This window comes from Lepisosteus platostomus, chromosome 1 (genome assembly GCF_059453375.1).
Source record: "Lepisosteus platostomus isolate fLepPlt1 chromosome 1, fLepPlt1.hap1, whole genome shotgun sequence".
Classification (NCBI taxonomy): domain Eukaryota; kingdom Metazoa; phylum Chordata; class Actinopteri; order Semionotiformes; family Lepisosteidae; genus Lepisosteus; species Lepisosteus platostomus.
This window is the reverse complement of record NC_142611.1, coordinates 10,900,371-10,916,131: the sequence shown is the minus strand read 5'-3', so window position 1 is coordinate 10,916,131 and position 15,761 is coordinate 10,900,371. Positions and strand designations below refer to the sequence as shown.

At 39.2% G+C, this 15,761-nt stretch overlaps 1 protein-coding gene across 2 annotated transcripts in view; it reads right to left on the bottom strand.

Annotated features, from left to right (window-relative positions):
* Positions 1–15,761, bottom strand: part of LOC148677677 (protein NSUN7-like) — a 55,900-nt gene that overhangs the window by 31,143 nt on the left and 8,996 nt on the right. For both annotated transcript variants that reach the window (XM_088623556.1, XM_088623547.1), the window contains 2 exons: positions 8,175–8,233; positions 395–522 (listed from right to left, as the gene is read on the bottom strand). In XM_088623556.1, the coding sequence (XP_088479682.1) occupies positions 395–522; positions 8,175–8,233 (187 nt within the window). The remainder of the gene's footprint in view (positions 1–394; positions 523–8,174; positions 8,234–15,761) is intronic.

The following is a 15,761-nucleotide window of genomic DNA, read 5'->3' as shown; positions in this document are numbered from 1 at the left end:
TTGTACAATACAAAACGGTTGAGGCTTACCCCATGAATCTACCACAAAATCAAATTTCCAAATATTAACGATATAAAAAATGATTGATTTTTTTAGACTAGTCAGCATTCCTCAGTTTCATACTCATTCAATTGCATTGTAGGTAGAAAATTGATTCTGTGAAGGTTCTGTGCAGGGAGACATTTACTGGAGTAAATTCCACTTCCAATATCACAAATTGTATTTTGAGCTGAACGGTGCTGATTTTCTATCAGGGATTATGCAAGCCGTTTGTTTTTACTGGACTGAGGTAGCATTATGTGCCAGTGCTGTCATCACCACATGGACAGGATGGGATAGAAATCGCAGTTCTGGGAAACGGAGCGTGTGGAAAAGGTTGGCAGTGGAAACTGACCTCAGAAGACACTTTTCCACGTCTCTCACTTCCTCAATCTCCTCTTCCTCGGGGCACGCTCGCGGCAGGAATTTGCGATCCTGGAAGTCGTACAGCATGACCACCACCAGGCTGGTCAGGTCGTCAGGCTGGAAAAGAGAGTGGCACAAGTATAAGTCACGTGCGTACTGTACATGTGCGTAATATCGTTACAGCCCAGCTACTGTACGTGGCTGACCAGATTCAGATGCCACAGGGATTGAAAATGGGCAGTGTCCACTCTTTTCCACATGAAAAAACCCTCTCATCCCTTTACCCTCCTGTTTCCATCATTCAAGAGTTTGTCCATCAAAGATGAGGCCAAACCTTAAATGACTAAATGGGTTTCCATGCTGCAACCTGAAGATGCCACTCCGGTTGAACTGATGTGAAGAATATTTAAGCAGTCAACACATCAGATACTGAGTATTTATAAAAATGTGTCCTAAGACTAATGGACATTTGAGGCCCAGCTCCTAGGAAAATGTACTAAGCACTAGCACTACAGTACACTAAAGTATTATCATCAATTTCCCTACGGGATTAATAAAGTATTATCTATCTATCTACAGATGCACAAGAATAAGCATAGGGTATTTCTGGGGGGATCATATAATTATGGGTTCTTTTATTGTTTCTGAAGATATAAGCATAGACAAAAATCATCTATCAAAACCATACTTCAGCTGTTTTGGATTCCTCCAGTTTCATTTATTTTATCTGGGTGCGAGAGACGATACAGCTCATTTTTGTGCAATGTTGATCTACTGTGGATAAGCTTTATCTTAAATTCTCACAGTAGATGAAACACTGTTTTAAAATGGGAATTCTTCTTCAAACTAATACATTTACAAAGACCCAGTAATTCTGAGAACTTCATAAGCTTTCTTCTTGTCATTTGTATGGTCTTCGTCTCGCATTATGAAAGTACGTTATATTCCCTTTACTTTTTTACACAAATCAATTAACATTAAAACCCCATTACTTTCCTGACGTATTCTCACACAACATTATTGATAAATATACAACTGTAGGTAGCACTTTATAATTAGCATATTTGTATGTAAACAGGCAGAATCCAATCACCTCTTCATACTGTAGATATTTGATCATAGTCCAATATTATTATTAACAAAACTGTTGAAATACTACTTGAATAAATATCTATTACCTCTTAGACTATTACCGAGTACAACATGAATTACAGAACGCCATAATAAGGACCTTATCTATGATGAATTTTTGTTTTAATATCCGAGACAGTTTCCTAATTAAACTCAGGAGGGATATATTAATTATAGGATGAGTTTAATTATTCTTCCTTGGTGTACACACCAGAAGACAGTGATCACATTATTAGCAGATGGTATAATCACAACAGATCGCTATCACTCATCTGTAAAGGTAATGACACGGAACCGCGGTGTCTGATTAGTGCTTTCTTTACATTTTGTAGAAGTCATTAATTGAACAAAGCCATTTTCATTTTCTGCAATGATCTGTGTAGGTGTGTGACAGCGGTGTCTAACTGCAGTGAAACCTTGGCCCAGAGCACTGATACCGTTCTTTAATATGGGGTTAAACTAACAAAGCTTGCAAGGAGGCCATTCGGCTCATATAGCCCCGTCTGGGTTTCAGTCACTGATTCGGAGATCTGATTCGGCCATTTGATAAGATAAGATAAGATCACTTTATTGGCCATATACAATTTCTTGCATTTGGGATTCGTCTTTTCGCATACCCCAGCTCGCTCTCCATGAGACACACAGACAGGGAGAGAAGCTTGGGGTCAGAGCGCAGGGTCAGCCATTGTACAGCGCCCCTGGAGCAGTTGGGGTTAAGGGTCTTGCTCAGGAGCCCAACAGAGTAGGATTCCTCTGCTGGCCGCGGGATTGTAACCAGCAACCTTCCAGCCACAGCTGCCTGCTCCCAGTTTCATGTGCACTTCCCCTCGAGCATTTGTGCCCTCTGCTTCAGGCTTCCCTGCGCGTTCTGAAGAAGTCCACTGGAGCGACGCTGTCAGTGCCTCCGTGGATTTCAAATCAGCTCAAAGCAGGTTGCCTCACGGTCTTCTCTGTTCAAGGCTAAAACATGTTCAGCTGTTTTTGCCTGTCGGCGTAGAGACTTCGTTTTCAGACGGTACTGGGAGGCTCTCTTCTGGATAGATTCCAGAACAATACTAGAAAGTCTTATTAGTCTATTGTACTACTGTAGCGTGACATACATTGACTTGAATTCTGTGCTTCAAACTATAGATCCTAACCTTCCCTTGGCTTTTTATTGCCTAGAAAACAGAAAAAGATATTATTATAGGTATCTGCTTCTTCTTTTGATGGGTATGAATGTCAAATTCTGCACTTGTATAAATCCGTAGAAAGCAAATGGCATGTTTTAGGCTGGTGGTTGACTTAATCTAAACCCTCTAAAGCAATGAACAGAGTCTGGCTCAAATGCCAATGTGAGACTGGCTGGAAGAGGAACAGAAAGTCCATGAGGAGTTTTCCCATACAGTTACCAAACCTTACTCGAACTCGAACTTTATTGACTGTATTTAAAACTACTTGACGCAATAAAACAAAAACTAAAAAAATGGATCATAAACTGAAAATGTCATAGTCAATTTATCTTTGAGGATCAAAATAATAAAAAAAACATAATACAAAAATAGTACTTTCAAAATGCAGGCATAGCCACCATACAAGGTCTCTAAATGCTATAGAATCACCATATAGTTTTCACTACACAATCATCCATCTTTGGTCCTCGACAAAATATACCAGACTTGCATCTACTGTATGTTTTCAGTTTGAATCTTCTTTGTGCAGCAACAACATAATCCTAGGCCAAGAACAGCGCAACTTGCTAAGTCACCAAGCTGAGATCCAAGACCAGCACTGATCCAGGATGAACTGAGCATCCCTAAGCACACATAATGTTCCTCTTCCCTGTGTGCTCCTGCAGATAAAGGGTCTCCATGACTTTCACTGTGTCCCCTTACAGCCTCACTGTTTTCACTGTAAATCCCTAGTCTCCCACCATAAAGTGAACTGCTTCACCAAGCTCAAATAACCCTATTTTTTCCAATTTTGTATTTTTCAAACGAGAAGATACATTATTGCTTCTTTTATTCGAACTCGTTAATTCTGGGCTGTGCCAGGTCCTGCACCTCTCAGGATTATCTCCCAAGATCTTTTCATTTTTTCTTTTGGGAGAGAAATTAAAACTGCTATCTGCACTCTTGCTGCGCCCCTGCAAGAGTTACGATCTTTACTGGATACCGGGATATCTTCAAGGCTGAACTTTATAACACCTGGTGCAATAAAGGAGCAAAATGAATTTTAAAGAGCAGTTCATTGCATCTGAATTTATTGTTATGCTTTAAGGATGTAGAGTAACACCAACATAAACCTACTGACTATGAGCAGCGTACAGGTTTATAAAGGTTCGGTAGGCTTAATGGGATTATCTAAAGACATTTCTACGCCTCAGATAATCACACCCATGGCTTGTTTTACCTTACATTATGTCTTAATGAGTTTCATCTCAAGCAAAACTGTTTTCACATCTCATTTTATTTATGATTATTTCTAGAGTGTTGTTGCATTGGACATGCTGGAAAGGCCAGTTTAGTTTCATGTTTGTGGAGGGCCATTCATTCATTCTGAAGAAAAAAAACATACGCTGCGCAAAATCAATTATGGTTATCATTTTAAACATATGCTGATTCCAGTTTAGTTCCTGGATTAAATGCTATCTTGCTCCGAACCCAGTGTTTGACATTATTGCTGTGCATGCCACCCATTCACGGTTGATTAGCACACCTCCGTCTTCAACAATATTGCTGAACCACATTCTGAATGCAATACTGTATTTTTCCATTCTGATTTTTAAACCAATTGATCTCTCCAATAGATACAGTAAATATATATACGCATCAATCATATATTTCACATACCAGCCCGAAGCAATAATAATAATACATAAAAATTACAATATTTTTCCCCCCAGAGATTCTGTCTGCAAGGCTCAGCCCATAACCTAGCAGATGGTCTAGGTACACAGACAAATATGAAATAAACGGATTTTGGATTTATATCCTTCTCAGTGCGCAGGTTTGAAAGCTGCAGTTCATCACGAGTAACAAAAATATTTCTGGGCAGCCACAGGATAATTTCCACTCGCCACCGGCAACTGTAGGGCAGGACTGATAGAGAACACAATTCCTGATGTGGGGAAGAGGATCTGAGCCAAATCTTGTTGTGTTCCAAGCAATACCCTGCTCTGCTGCACAGTTCTGTGAGCACACTGAGGGCTCGCTACAGACTGCATACAGCAGAGTAATTAAGCACTACCTGGCACTTCTTAATACTAAACCTCACCTATATATTACAGCATTGAATATTTTTACGAAAATAAATGCTGCAAGACCATTATTCATATGTGGTTTTCATTTTGTTTACATATATTACAATTAATTTTAAATTTAAGACAACCTTTTACGAGGGTCTTTTTCAAAAGCTTTCTGGGAATCTAAATATATAATGTTGTATATATTTTCATTATCAAATGCACTGTTAAAATGCTAATGTTTTGTAAGGATTCTTCTAGCTATTGTTTACTTAGCTTTACTAGTACCCTTGATTACAACCTATTTAAATTAAATTCCGCTCCTAAAAGAGTTTTCAATTTACTCACAAATGTTCGAATTAAAAAGGGGCTGTTAGCGATTGTAGAGGTTGTATACATTATGAAAGATATTTGATTAAAAATAGCAGTCAGTCCTGACACAGGCTTGAGTACAAGCACGTTATACCAGTTAATACTAACACACCCCCACTGGGCAGTGAATACTCAGTGAGGTCACGAGGCTTCCTAATCAATAGGGAATCATTTGGAGAGGGAGAACAAAACAGACAATACCTTAAACTGCAAATATTGATGAAATATCCTTATAAACATAAAATAAAATACAAAGACTAATATTACTAATTTTTTTTAATTGCAAGCACCTCTGAAAGCCCCATACCTTATATTCTATCTTCTCCCCTACATCGCTAACATTAACGCAGTCAGAAGAAGGCACAAGGGGAATAGGACTTCATTCATAAACTAAATTACCATCCCCGTATGACACTTAACTGATGCCGAAAACACAGCCTTTGATTCTGATTGTCAGGCTGACAAAGGAAACTTTAATAGTTGCACAAATTTGAAAATACAGGTCCACCAGTGCACAGTACCTCACAGGTTTCAGTTTGTCACGAAGGAGCCAAGTCGGGGGGAGTAGGTTATACAAAGCTGTAATTTGTTTATAGTTTTTTTTGTTTTATTGCCTCATCCCTCCTGCTACACAGTATTATTTCTAATTTTACTGCTGTTCCTTGCTGTCTGTCTTTCGTATGTACTGTAACATGGTCACATACACTGCTGGCCATCTTCTGAAAAAGCCAACCTCAAAATTTAGGGAAAACTTTTCATCCAAGACCTCCGCTTTTTTAACACTTAACATATCTGCTCTCGGCGATTGTAGCTCTGCAAGGTGAGGTACAATAAGATCACCTGCCCACCCATTCATACTCCGACTCATGATCTCACAATCTTACTGTACGTGTGTTTGACCTACAGGTAAGCACACAACAATATTTTATCAGCTACAATCTACAATGGGCAAAGATTAAAACAATGCAAATATTTCTAAAGCAGAATTCATTTAATTTTATCATTAAAATAGTATTAATTAAATGTCAAATTATTAATAATAATAATCAAAATATCATCATCATCAAAATAGAAAATGATTAGATACAACTGAGGTTCAATTCAACAATGATGAGCTCAGCTGGAATAAAACCCAGCTAACCATGGGGGCACAGGAAGGACCTGGACTGGGAAGTTCTGCTCTAGGGATTCTTCACCCCTGTGTAATGAATGTGCTTGCAAAGTTAACACGGGCTTCGTACTCACAGCTCGTTCTACAGAAGCAGCCGTCGAATCATTCGCATGCAGTTCAAGATCCACCTCACAAGAACCTAGCGTATTACTTTGGAAAACGCAAAGAGGATCGCTTTTACAAGATGGACTGAAATGAAACCAATGCGTGGGGAGGTGTCATAAGCAAAGGAGCTGAATACCACTGGCTGTTGTGTGGAACTGTTTGCACCAGGGGCCCAGCTGTGCAGAGCAAATCACGATGTTATTTTTCTTGTGTCCCTGGGTAAATGGGGAGACTTAAGTAGCAGTTATTTAGCCATTTAGCAGAACACAATATGCACTTAATTCAGTTCCTTCTGCTGCACTGAAATAAGCGATTGTTTTCCGCCTCGGATTATGAATCGCGTGATGAAGTACCCGAGCTTTCTTTAGACCCGGGAGAACAAAGCTGCCATTTGAAGTCCAGGTGTTTCCCTGAGCGTTTCTGCCTCCCAGTGTTTACGGGATTTAATGTTCTTCTCATCTTTAAGGAGGGCAGAACTGTGAAAGGAAACAGCTGCTCACACCTAAGATACCTAAGGTACTTGGAGGGCCACACGCACATAACGCTCGTAACAGTCCCAAGGGACCCAGCACACACTTAATGTGAAAATGCAAACCCACAAGCATCCTTTATTTTAATTACATATACTGTACGTTATGGGCAAAGGGTTTTGAGGAGCTCTATCATTAACAAAGTAGACATTTTAGTTTACTTGTGCAGTTTCTCGGGGGTCATAGTTTGCATCTTTGAGGACCACAGATGACCTATAACAATGATCTGCAAGAAAAGCAACAGTACTCAACAGCAGAAGGGGTTCGTCCTGATGAGCACAGACCTGACAGAATTTATAACACCAAAGCTAGTCTGTTTGCATTAGGCTTAGGGTGAGTACACCACAAAAAAATGAGTCCTTAGTTAAATGCAGATGAGAAAAAGAGGTCATTCCTCAAACTTAGTAAGAAACCTAGAAAATAATTTTTTGAATGTTGCTCGTCATGTCTGGAAATCGCAGATTTGATATTCCTGCAAGTGCAAGAATAGTGGAAGCAGTCAGGGTTTGACAAAATAGGTTGTTTTGTACCATAACATAGAAAACCCGTTCGCAATTAGACGTCTTTTTCTTGTCACTGAACCTGCTTCTTGTTAAAATATCAGCCTGAGACTTATCATTAAAGAAACCGTTGGTACAATCCAATGTGGGATAAATTATGCTAAATTAATCCGTTGCATTATGCATCATAAAGACATGTTGCACGTCTTGGGACACATTACGCTTCTATTTTGTGTCCTGTAAAGGTATCAAAGTATGTTGAATGCAGTTTCCTCCCCTTGTTCCTGTTTCGATGAAGTGAGCCGAAGTAGAGCTGACAAATCTAGTATATACAGCTTTTGAAAATAAGGCAAAAGTAGATTAAAAGATGCTGACATTAAGAGTGGAATATCAGTATTGCACCTTAGTGCAATTGCACTTTAGTGAAACAAAGCAATGTGCCAAAGGCTGTGGTTCAATGCTTACGAGCTTCTTCCATTCACTTCTTGGTAGTATAACCTGATTAGGCTTCTCAGCTGGAGCAGGTTGTTCTATTGCAAATACTTTGCACAATAAAACAACAGACGGTGTCATACAGATTTCAAAACGGGGGGAAAAAAAAGCCTTAAAAGTATCCATCCCACTGGATGGGCTAAAAAGCCTCCTCTCGATTATAACCCTTCTCGTGTTTCAAACAATCACGAAAAGCAGAACATCCACCGGACTGCTTGTACTGCAGTGCTCATCTGCATACTCACAATTGATTGAGACAGGTAAAAGCAGCTGTCAATCATTATGTCTTCAAGTAAGTCCTGATCTGCAAAAGTAAGGAAAGCAAGTGTTAAAAAATGAACTAGAACTGAAAGCTGCAAAGAGAAAACATTACTGAGTGAGAGAAAGAAGTGTGCACATAGATCTTGTAGATGGTATACAAATGATGCAAAGGAATCCATGTGAAGGGACTGATCTTATTCTTATTTGTTTTCCAGGAGACATTTTTCAATTAGAGAAGACCGTTACACTTCATGGTTATCCAACATGTTATTATGCAATATTTCACATATTTATAACATGTGTAACATTATTTATAGTATTTTATAACAGTTTAAATACTGTTAAGGCTTCATGCCTTCCCGTATACCATAAACTAGGTCACAAAGTGCAGTCCTGCACTGAATTCCACTTAAATCTTTCTGAGACTACTGTAGGTATCCCAGAGGTACACAAAGAACAAGCCTGAAGTCTTTAATCTCCTGTTCCAGGCTTTACTAAGTTAATTGTGGTTATGAGTAATAACCAAAGTATTAATTACATGGTAATTACACAACTACTAAGATGATTTTGGCTAAATCCATCCAAGTATTGGCTACGGCTTCTGTAACGCTTGCCCAGAAGACATTAAAGAGTTTGTAAGAAGATCGACTTTAAAAAGACTGTTTCGCAACCTTCACATCACAAGAAATTATTATTGTGTCCCAGGCCAGTGGTTTGTATCCTTTCACCTCCGATTGAAGTTATTTGCTAGGTACTGTATTTATGACTTTTAAAAGCTCAGCTGGCAGCCATATAACATCCTAAAGCTTTTGCATTGACAACGCCCGGTTTGAAATCTTACTACTGGGATTTTCAGCCAAAGGTATTAGGAGGATAGCTTAATTCCAGTTCTGGAAGTGTATAACTGGTGAGCTTTCCGACATAGCTTCCATGATCATGCCAACAAGACCCAGACACCTCCTGCTCGGCAACGATCATCAGGTCTCTATTAAGCAGTGGAGGAGATGACAGCTGCACCCACAGCCAGGAAATCCATCTTGCGCTCCTGGGAGACCGGGACTTTAAATCATACATGACTGCACTTGTTTGGAGACACTGCTCTAGTGGAAAATCGAACAGTTAGACCGCATCGGTGCAGCTGCCAAACCTCTGTCGGCTAGGACATCCGATTGTCTTTCTTCTTTACAAATCCTGTTTGACAAGCTCTTACCTTTTAATTGTGTTTTTTTTTTCCCCCGTTTTCCTTTATGAGCTTCTTTCTTGTGTTGTTGGGGTTTTTTTTCTCTGTTCAAAAAAATCAGATCAAGGGCTTCCACTCAGAAACCGGACCGCAGTCGGCCGCTCCAGTCCTCGGCTGTGACTGAGGCTGTCCTCTGCCTCCTGACATGCATGGAGAAGGTGTCTGCTGTGATGGTTAACTGGCCAACTGACCAGCTGGGATATTTATCCCCCAAATCCTCGCTCAGATCAATCATTCACAAGAACATAACAAGGACACAAATGAGACGTGGGGCGTGCAGTCCATCGCACTAGATTGGCTGGATAATGAGCCAGAAATCCACAAGGCCATTTCTCATAGGATCCAGTGAGTTTCACCAACCTAGCAAGGGAGATGGGTCTAAACCTCTACAATCTCCTGTGTACAGACGTGTCTCCTGTCTTCTGTCGCCAGTATTCTTCAGCCTACTTTTCTCTTGTGTGTTTCCTCACCCTTGTTGCTGATCATGACCTGCTGTAGCTGATGCCCTTCAGGATCCTGAATACTTTAATCAAGTCAACACGTTTCAGCCATAAACATTTCAGTCCCCCTTTATCTGTCAGAATCTGGCTCTCCTTCACACCAGGAATTAGTGCCTTTTAAATATATTTCTAAAAGCATGGTGGTGACCAGGACTGAACAAAAATTTCCATTTGAGATCTAACCAGTACCTTGTAAATTCTCATATATCTACCTTTGATATAAATATCACATTCCTAATTAGAAAGCCAACAATTATGTTAGTCTTTCGTTTGCTTCCCCACAATCACACTCTCTATATGACGAAAGCAACAAGTTAACGTAAATCGTCATTTTTTTTCCATACGATAGTTTTTGTTCAATGCGACCCATGTTAAATTTAAACTGTGCATTCTGTTTTGCCTGATTGTAATGCCATCCATTCATTGACATTAAGTTTAATTTGCCATGTGTCTCTTCACATAAGTAAAACACGCAGCCTTTCTGTACAGCTTGTGCTGCTGATACAGTACCCTACTGTAACTCCATCTGTTATGGCTTTATAGAATATTACCCAGAATCTAGACCAGTGATGCAAACTGGGAAAGGCAGTAATCCTAAAACTGACCGCTGTGGTGCCTCTCAGGAGACTTCACTCCAGACGGAGGTGATTTCTTAATCCATGTGCGTACACCACCTTGGATTCTTATATTTCCGAATTCATAGTGGCACATCATCAAAAGCTTTCAGAAAGCCCCAATAAAGTACATTAATAGAAAAATGCACTGATGAAGATCTAGTCTAGTATTTCATCACAGTCCATGTTGTATTAATAAGTGCTGACGAGATCTAGAAGATAATTTTTGTTCAAGCTGAGTAATGTTCTGATTGTCTCTAAAAAGGTCTTCTATAACCTTGCATTCGAAACCTGAATGGTTTGTAATTTCTTAATTAAGTTTTTTTTTCTTTTTATCCATGGAATAACACCTGTAAACCTTATTAAACAACATCAACAAAAAATACTGGCAATGGTTACCTTTGATGTATCTACTCATGTTCACAATTGCCCTTATTGATATTTATTTAAGTGCTTTTCTAAATATCATCCTTAGCGACCAATGCGAGCTGTAATGCTTACGGATTGTGCTAACAATGGCTGCTAATAGATATCTCTGGGTATTATGTGAACATTTACATAAATTGTCATAATAAAGTTCAACATTTGCCTCAAGACAAGTTTCTTGTTTGATCAAATCTAATAACCTTATTTGCTCCATGTTTATATTTGTGAAACGTTCTGTTTCAATCGATTAGTACCTGTCTACGTCAACTCCTGTTTATTTTGAAGCACGGGAGAAAAAACCACAGGCAGAGAAGACATCAAAGCTGTCAAAACCTCTCTGACTAGGGCATGGGATACAGAAAACAGTTTAAAGAAGGGATAAGTGTCAAGTGATTCATGCCTTCCACATCAATAAACACTCCTTACAGTACACAGCAATAAGCAACTGCAATTATCAATTAACTTCATGATGAAATAAAAGCTTAACCAACACTAAAAATAAAGTAGGTCACCTGGTAAAGGTCATCATGTAAGAAATACTAAAGATTTACTGAGCAACACAGAGGGCAGAAAGCATTGCTACAAAATTTCAGCAATTCTTTTGCCTTCATTAAATACACATCAAGCTCCTTTTTTTAGTGTAAATGCCAAGTAATACACTGATGTCAGAATAATAAAAATATCTGAAGCTTATGTTCAGTGTTTAGGTATACTAAAAATAAATACAGTATAAGAAATGAGGAAAAGAAAAACAAACTCAGTTCTCTGCACATATTAAGACCCTTCACAGAGTCAAATATGTATTTTTGTGTGATTGACTGTGAGGTTGCTTTAAATGTTGTTAATAGGTCTATACTGTACGTTGTGAACCACTTTCTCAAAAGGCTTGTCAGGTTCGATAATCATTGCTGATCAAAACTTCATTTACATTGTGCATTTGAGTGTAAAAGTGTAGGATGGGAATAGAGCAAGATGGGGATGTTAATAATGCAAGGTGAATATCCTATAAACGTGGGCACAGTATAACACATTATGAGAAGGAAATAAAAAATGGCAAAAAGAGGGATTTGAATCTCACCCCATGCTCATCTAATAAAAGGGCTGCAGATGAAAGGTGAAGATCTGTGACTCTCTGAACCTTTTCCGCAGAACACAAATCAATGCCTCTGCTCCAACTGTGCCTTTGTAATTACAACATAAGTCACAGCACAGCAATCTTTACACTTTTATGGCTAAAATAATAGAATAACATTAGCTTAAAAAACAATCCAATATCACATACTGCCCAGGACGAACTTGAGCATAAGAAAAAATAAATGACTTCACTAAATTCCTCAGTAGTAGCGTCTGAAAGAATCAATCTCACCAAGTTTTATTCTTGCTTTCAGTCATCGCTAAGGGGTTCTCCCTTGAAAGAATAGCTTTGTGGTCGCTTGTTCAGTGGGAAATTTTATTCAGATTTCAAACAAAAAAACTCTGCTCCTGTCAACAACATGCCAACAGCCCATCTATAATAAGTGGAGAGCTTATTAAAATCTCATAATGCATCTCCGATGGAGTTCTGAGATAGAACACAGAAGTGATTTCAGCTATTCTGAAATGATCTGATCAGTGCAAACAAGCAGCGGCTCTGTGAATTATTAAATCAATGGGGAAAAGATTCATCTGGCTCTATAACCCTTCAGTTCAAAAATATATATTGGTTTGGTTCTCAATTTTCTTGGAACGTTCTAGGAAAATGGAACTTTTGCCCACAAAATAACCTTATTCAAAAGCCTTGCTTTCAAGAAGGCGAGCAGAAGAGGAACAACTCATTTCTTTCTTCGGAGCACACAAGCATACGTTCAAATGGGCAAATTCTAAATGCATGACTTGGAATCGGCATCTCTTCAGTTTAGCAAGAAAGCTCCACTTAAAACAGATCTAATTTCAACTCTTAGGCACGGTGTGATAATCCACAAGCAAAACCTATTTGAAATAAAATACACAAAACACCCTTTTCAGAGACGGGCATTTCTTCTTGAACAGAGGAAGAGATTTAGAGATTTCACTTTTCAATAAGAGTCTGACTACTTTACTAAGACTGCAGCAATTCCTTAATCGTGAAGGCATTATAGTACACTTATTTCTTAAGCTCCAACATGATTCCTTCTGAAATCAAAGCATGATAATTATTTATGAATTCTGCAGGTGTCTGACTGAGATAGGAGGTCTGCACTTTCCAAACACAGTGGACATACGTTTTGGCTTTATAAGGCATGGAAATGGCAACCACACAACTAGACCCACCCCAGGTGTGCCTGAGTGCATCGGTCATCAATGTGATTTTGAGAACAGCGTAAGGCACATGGTTGTGATTGTGGAGGTGCTCATTCCCATTTTAGAGGGAGTTGTCAGGGACCCATCACTGGGACAGGCGTATGGTCATGTCTGCCATTGGCTAACTGTCCAAAGACTTTTATTTTCGCTCAAGCCAAGACATCTAAGCCTAGGGGTATAGAATAAATTAGTATTTGACCTAGCTTAGGTGTCCTGACTGAAAAACAAAACATCAGGAACACAAGAAAGATGAAATCTTTGCTTGTAGCTTGATTGGTTGAGTTTGCCTGTAGGTACCGATTCATAATCCATGAAGCCATGTTCCCAGAGATACTAGAAAATCTATGTCAACCACATGGTCAGGTTGTTTGTAGAGACACCCACATCCCTTTGTGTAACAGGGTGTCTCCTGTTTTCACTCGTCTGAATAGCCTTTTGGTTTCTACCTGTACCTGTTGGCTGAAGTAAGTCCCCTGGTTTGACTCTGTCAAGATCAGAAACACTTGGGTTAAAACCACCTGCCGCCTTCACCAGTACGACAAAGTAGAAATGAAAACTTGTTGCAAAGGGGAAGGGGGCAGCAGGCCAACCAGGTTGTCTCAAGACACATTGAGGACTTTGCCAGGCTTGAATCAACGCCTTCTGCCTGCTGAGCCAAAACGTCCAGGTGAGTATATTAACATAGACTTCAGTGAAACTACAAGGTACTCCCCGCCATCTCTGTCTACAGAGAGTCCAGCTTCTTCCTCAGGATCCACACATGGCCAAACGAAGATCACCTTGGTCAGATTACACGAACACTGACCTGAATGGACAGTCACCTACACTGGTGCAGGCCCCTGCCCATATTATGAATGTAATGTCTGCGTTATCATGCTCAATTCAGCCAGATGCTGAGAGCCTCAAAACACAGGTTACCTCCGTGTGTCTCTGTCTCTACACAGGACGATTACATGTAAATGACATTTGGCATTACAAACACACCCCCCAGCCCGTTTCGCAGTGGGTGAAGAGGTTAAGTCTCACTGTACTCCCTCCTCAAGTCTAAAGAAAGTCACTTTCTTCAACCTGTCTCTTTGCTTCATGTATTTCTCTCTCCTAACAAAGGCGGTGAAGTGTAAGATGCTGGGACAGGTGAACGTTTTTTTCTGTTTATTCTGATATTCCCCAGAGGTAATGATGTTTCGTGCTAAAATCTGTCACACAACAAAATCTCATACGCAGTTATCAATTGACAGTTTTCAGTATTGTTCCTGTGATGAGCAGACAAAATGTTGGTGGTCTTTATAAGGGGCTTCTACAGCACAAAGAAATTTGATGTTGTACTTTGCTTTAGTTCTTTAGCAAGATAAAAAGTCATTGGCAACCAAGGCAAAAAAAGAGAGGCAAAAACAGAGAATCAGTTTGGTAAAAACATGGGAAATCTACAAAAATACTATATCAATTTAATTTAACCTGGTAAGCTTTCATAATAGAACCACAGCATCATCTATTTCTGCAGCACATCTGGAGATCTTACTGGTTGCTTAAAGGATTACAGTAATCCACTCACTTAACTTTTAACAGATAATAATAATATGTGTTCACTCAGATCATAAAAGTTTAAATATTTGCTGTTTTTTTGTTTTTTCCCTTAGAACAACATAGAAATAGAGCACACAGCACCACAGCAGTAAAACACGTACGATAGTGCAAGTTCTCAAACCTATCTGAGCTCCAATATTTAAAACAAAATGAATGGGGTAAAGGTTTTTTTCCGGGCTTCATTTTGAATTTCATGTACACTCATTACACAGGTGTTAAGATTTAACCTTAAAATAACCTTATCTGGGTCATCCTTAGTGAAGTACAGATGTATATTTGTGCACAGCTATAAAAGATGTACATGTAGACCACCTTAGTTTATTGTTTTTGTTATTAAGAACATTATTCTTCTTGTTTTTGCCAAGAATTAGATGTAAACTGCACTGCAAGAATCCTTTATATTCACTTTCAACTGAGAGAATATTATTCAAACTAGCAAGACTAGCTAGTGAAGCACTAGCACCTGAGAAAGAGGAGTGGGAAAGAGCAAACGTTGAAGGTTAATTTCTGTCACGTCACGTTCCCTCCAGAGTCTCCCTGGACTGGGTATTGCTTTTTTTTAATTAAAAACTACTCCTTGTAGTTTGTCGCTTTCTCATAGCTGTCTGATGAATATGTGCTAAAGTTATATTTTTTTCCATAAGGAAGACTCCAATCAAGAGCAGAACAAATGAGAATCATCAGATAATCAATACTGAATCTCACTGCCATTCAGTAATGGGGGTGCAGTTGAGGTTTCCAATGTGACACAGAGATAATGTTTATTCTGCAGCAAATAACAACCCCGCGGCTGGGTTTGGCTGACAGAGCTGTGGTTATCGATTGTGCATTGCAAAAGTGTATTGAGAAAGCAGAACGGACACAGTGCCTTGGAAAATGGCTCATTTT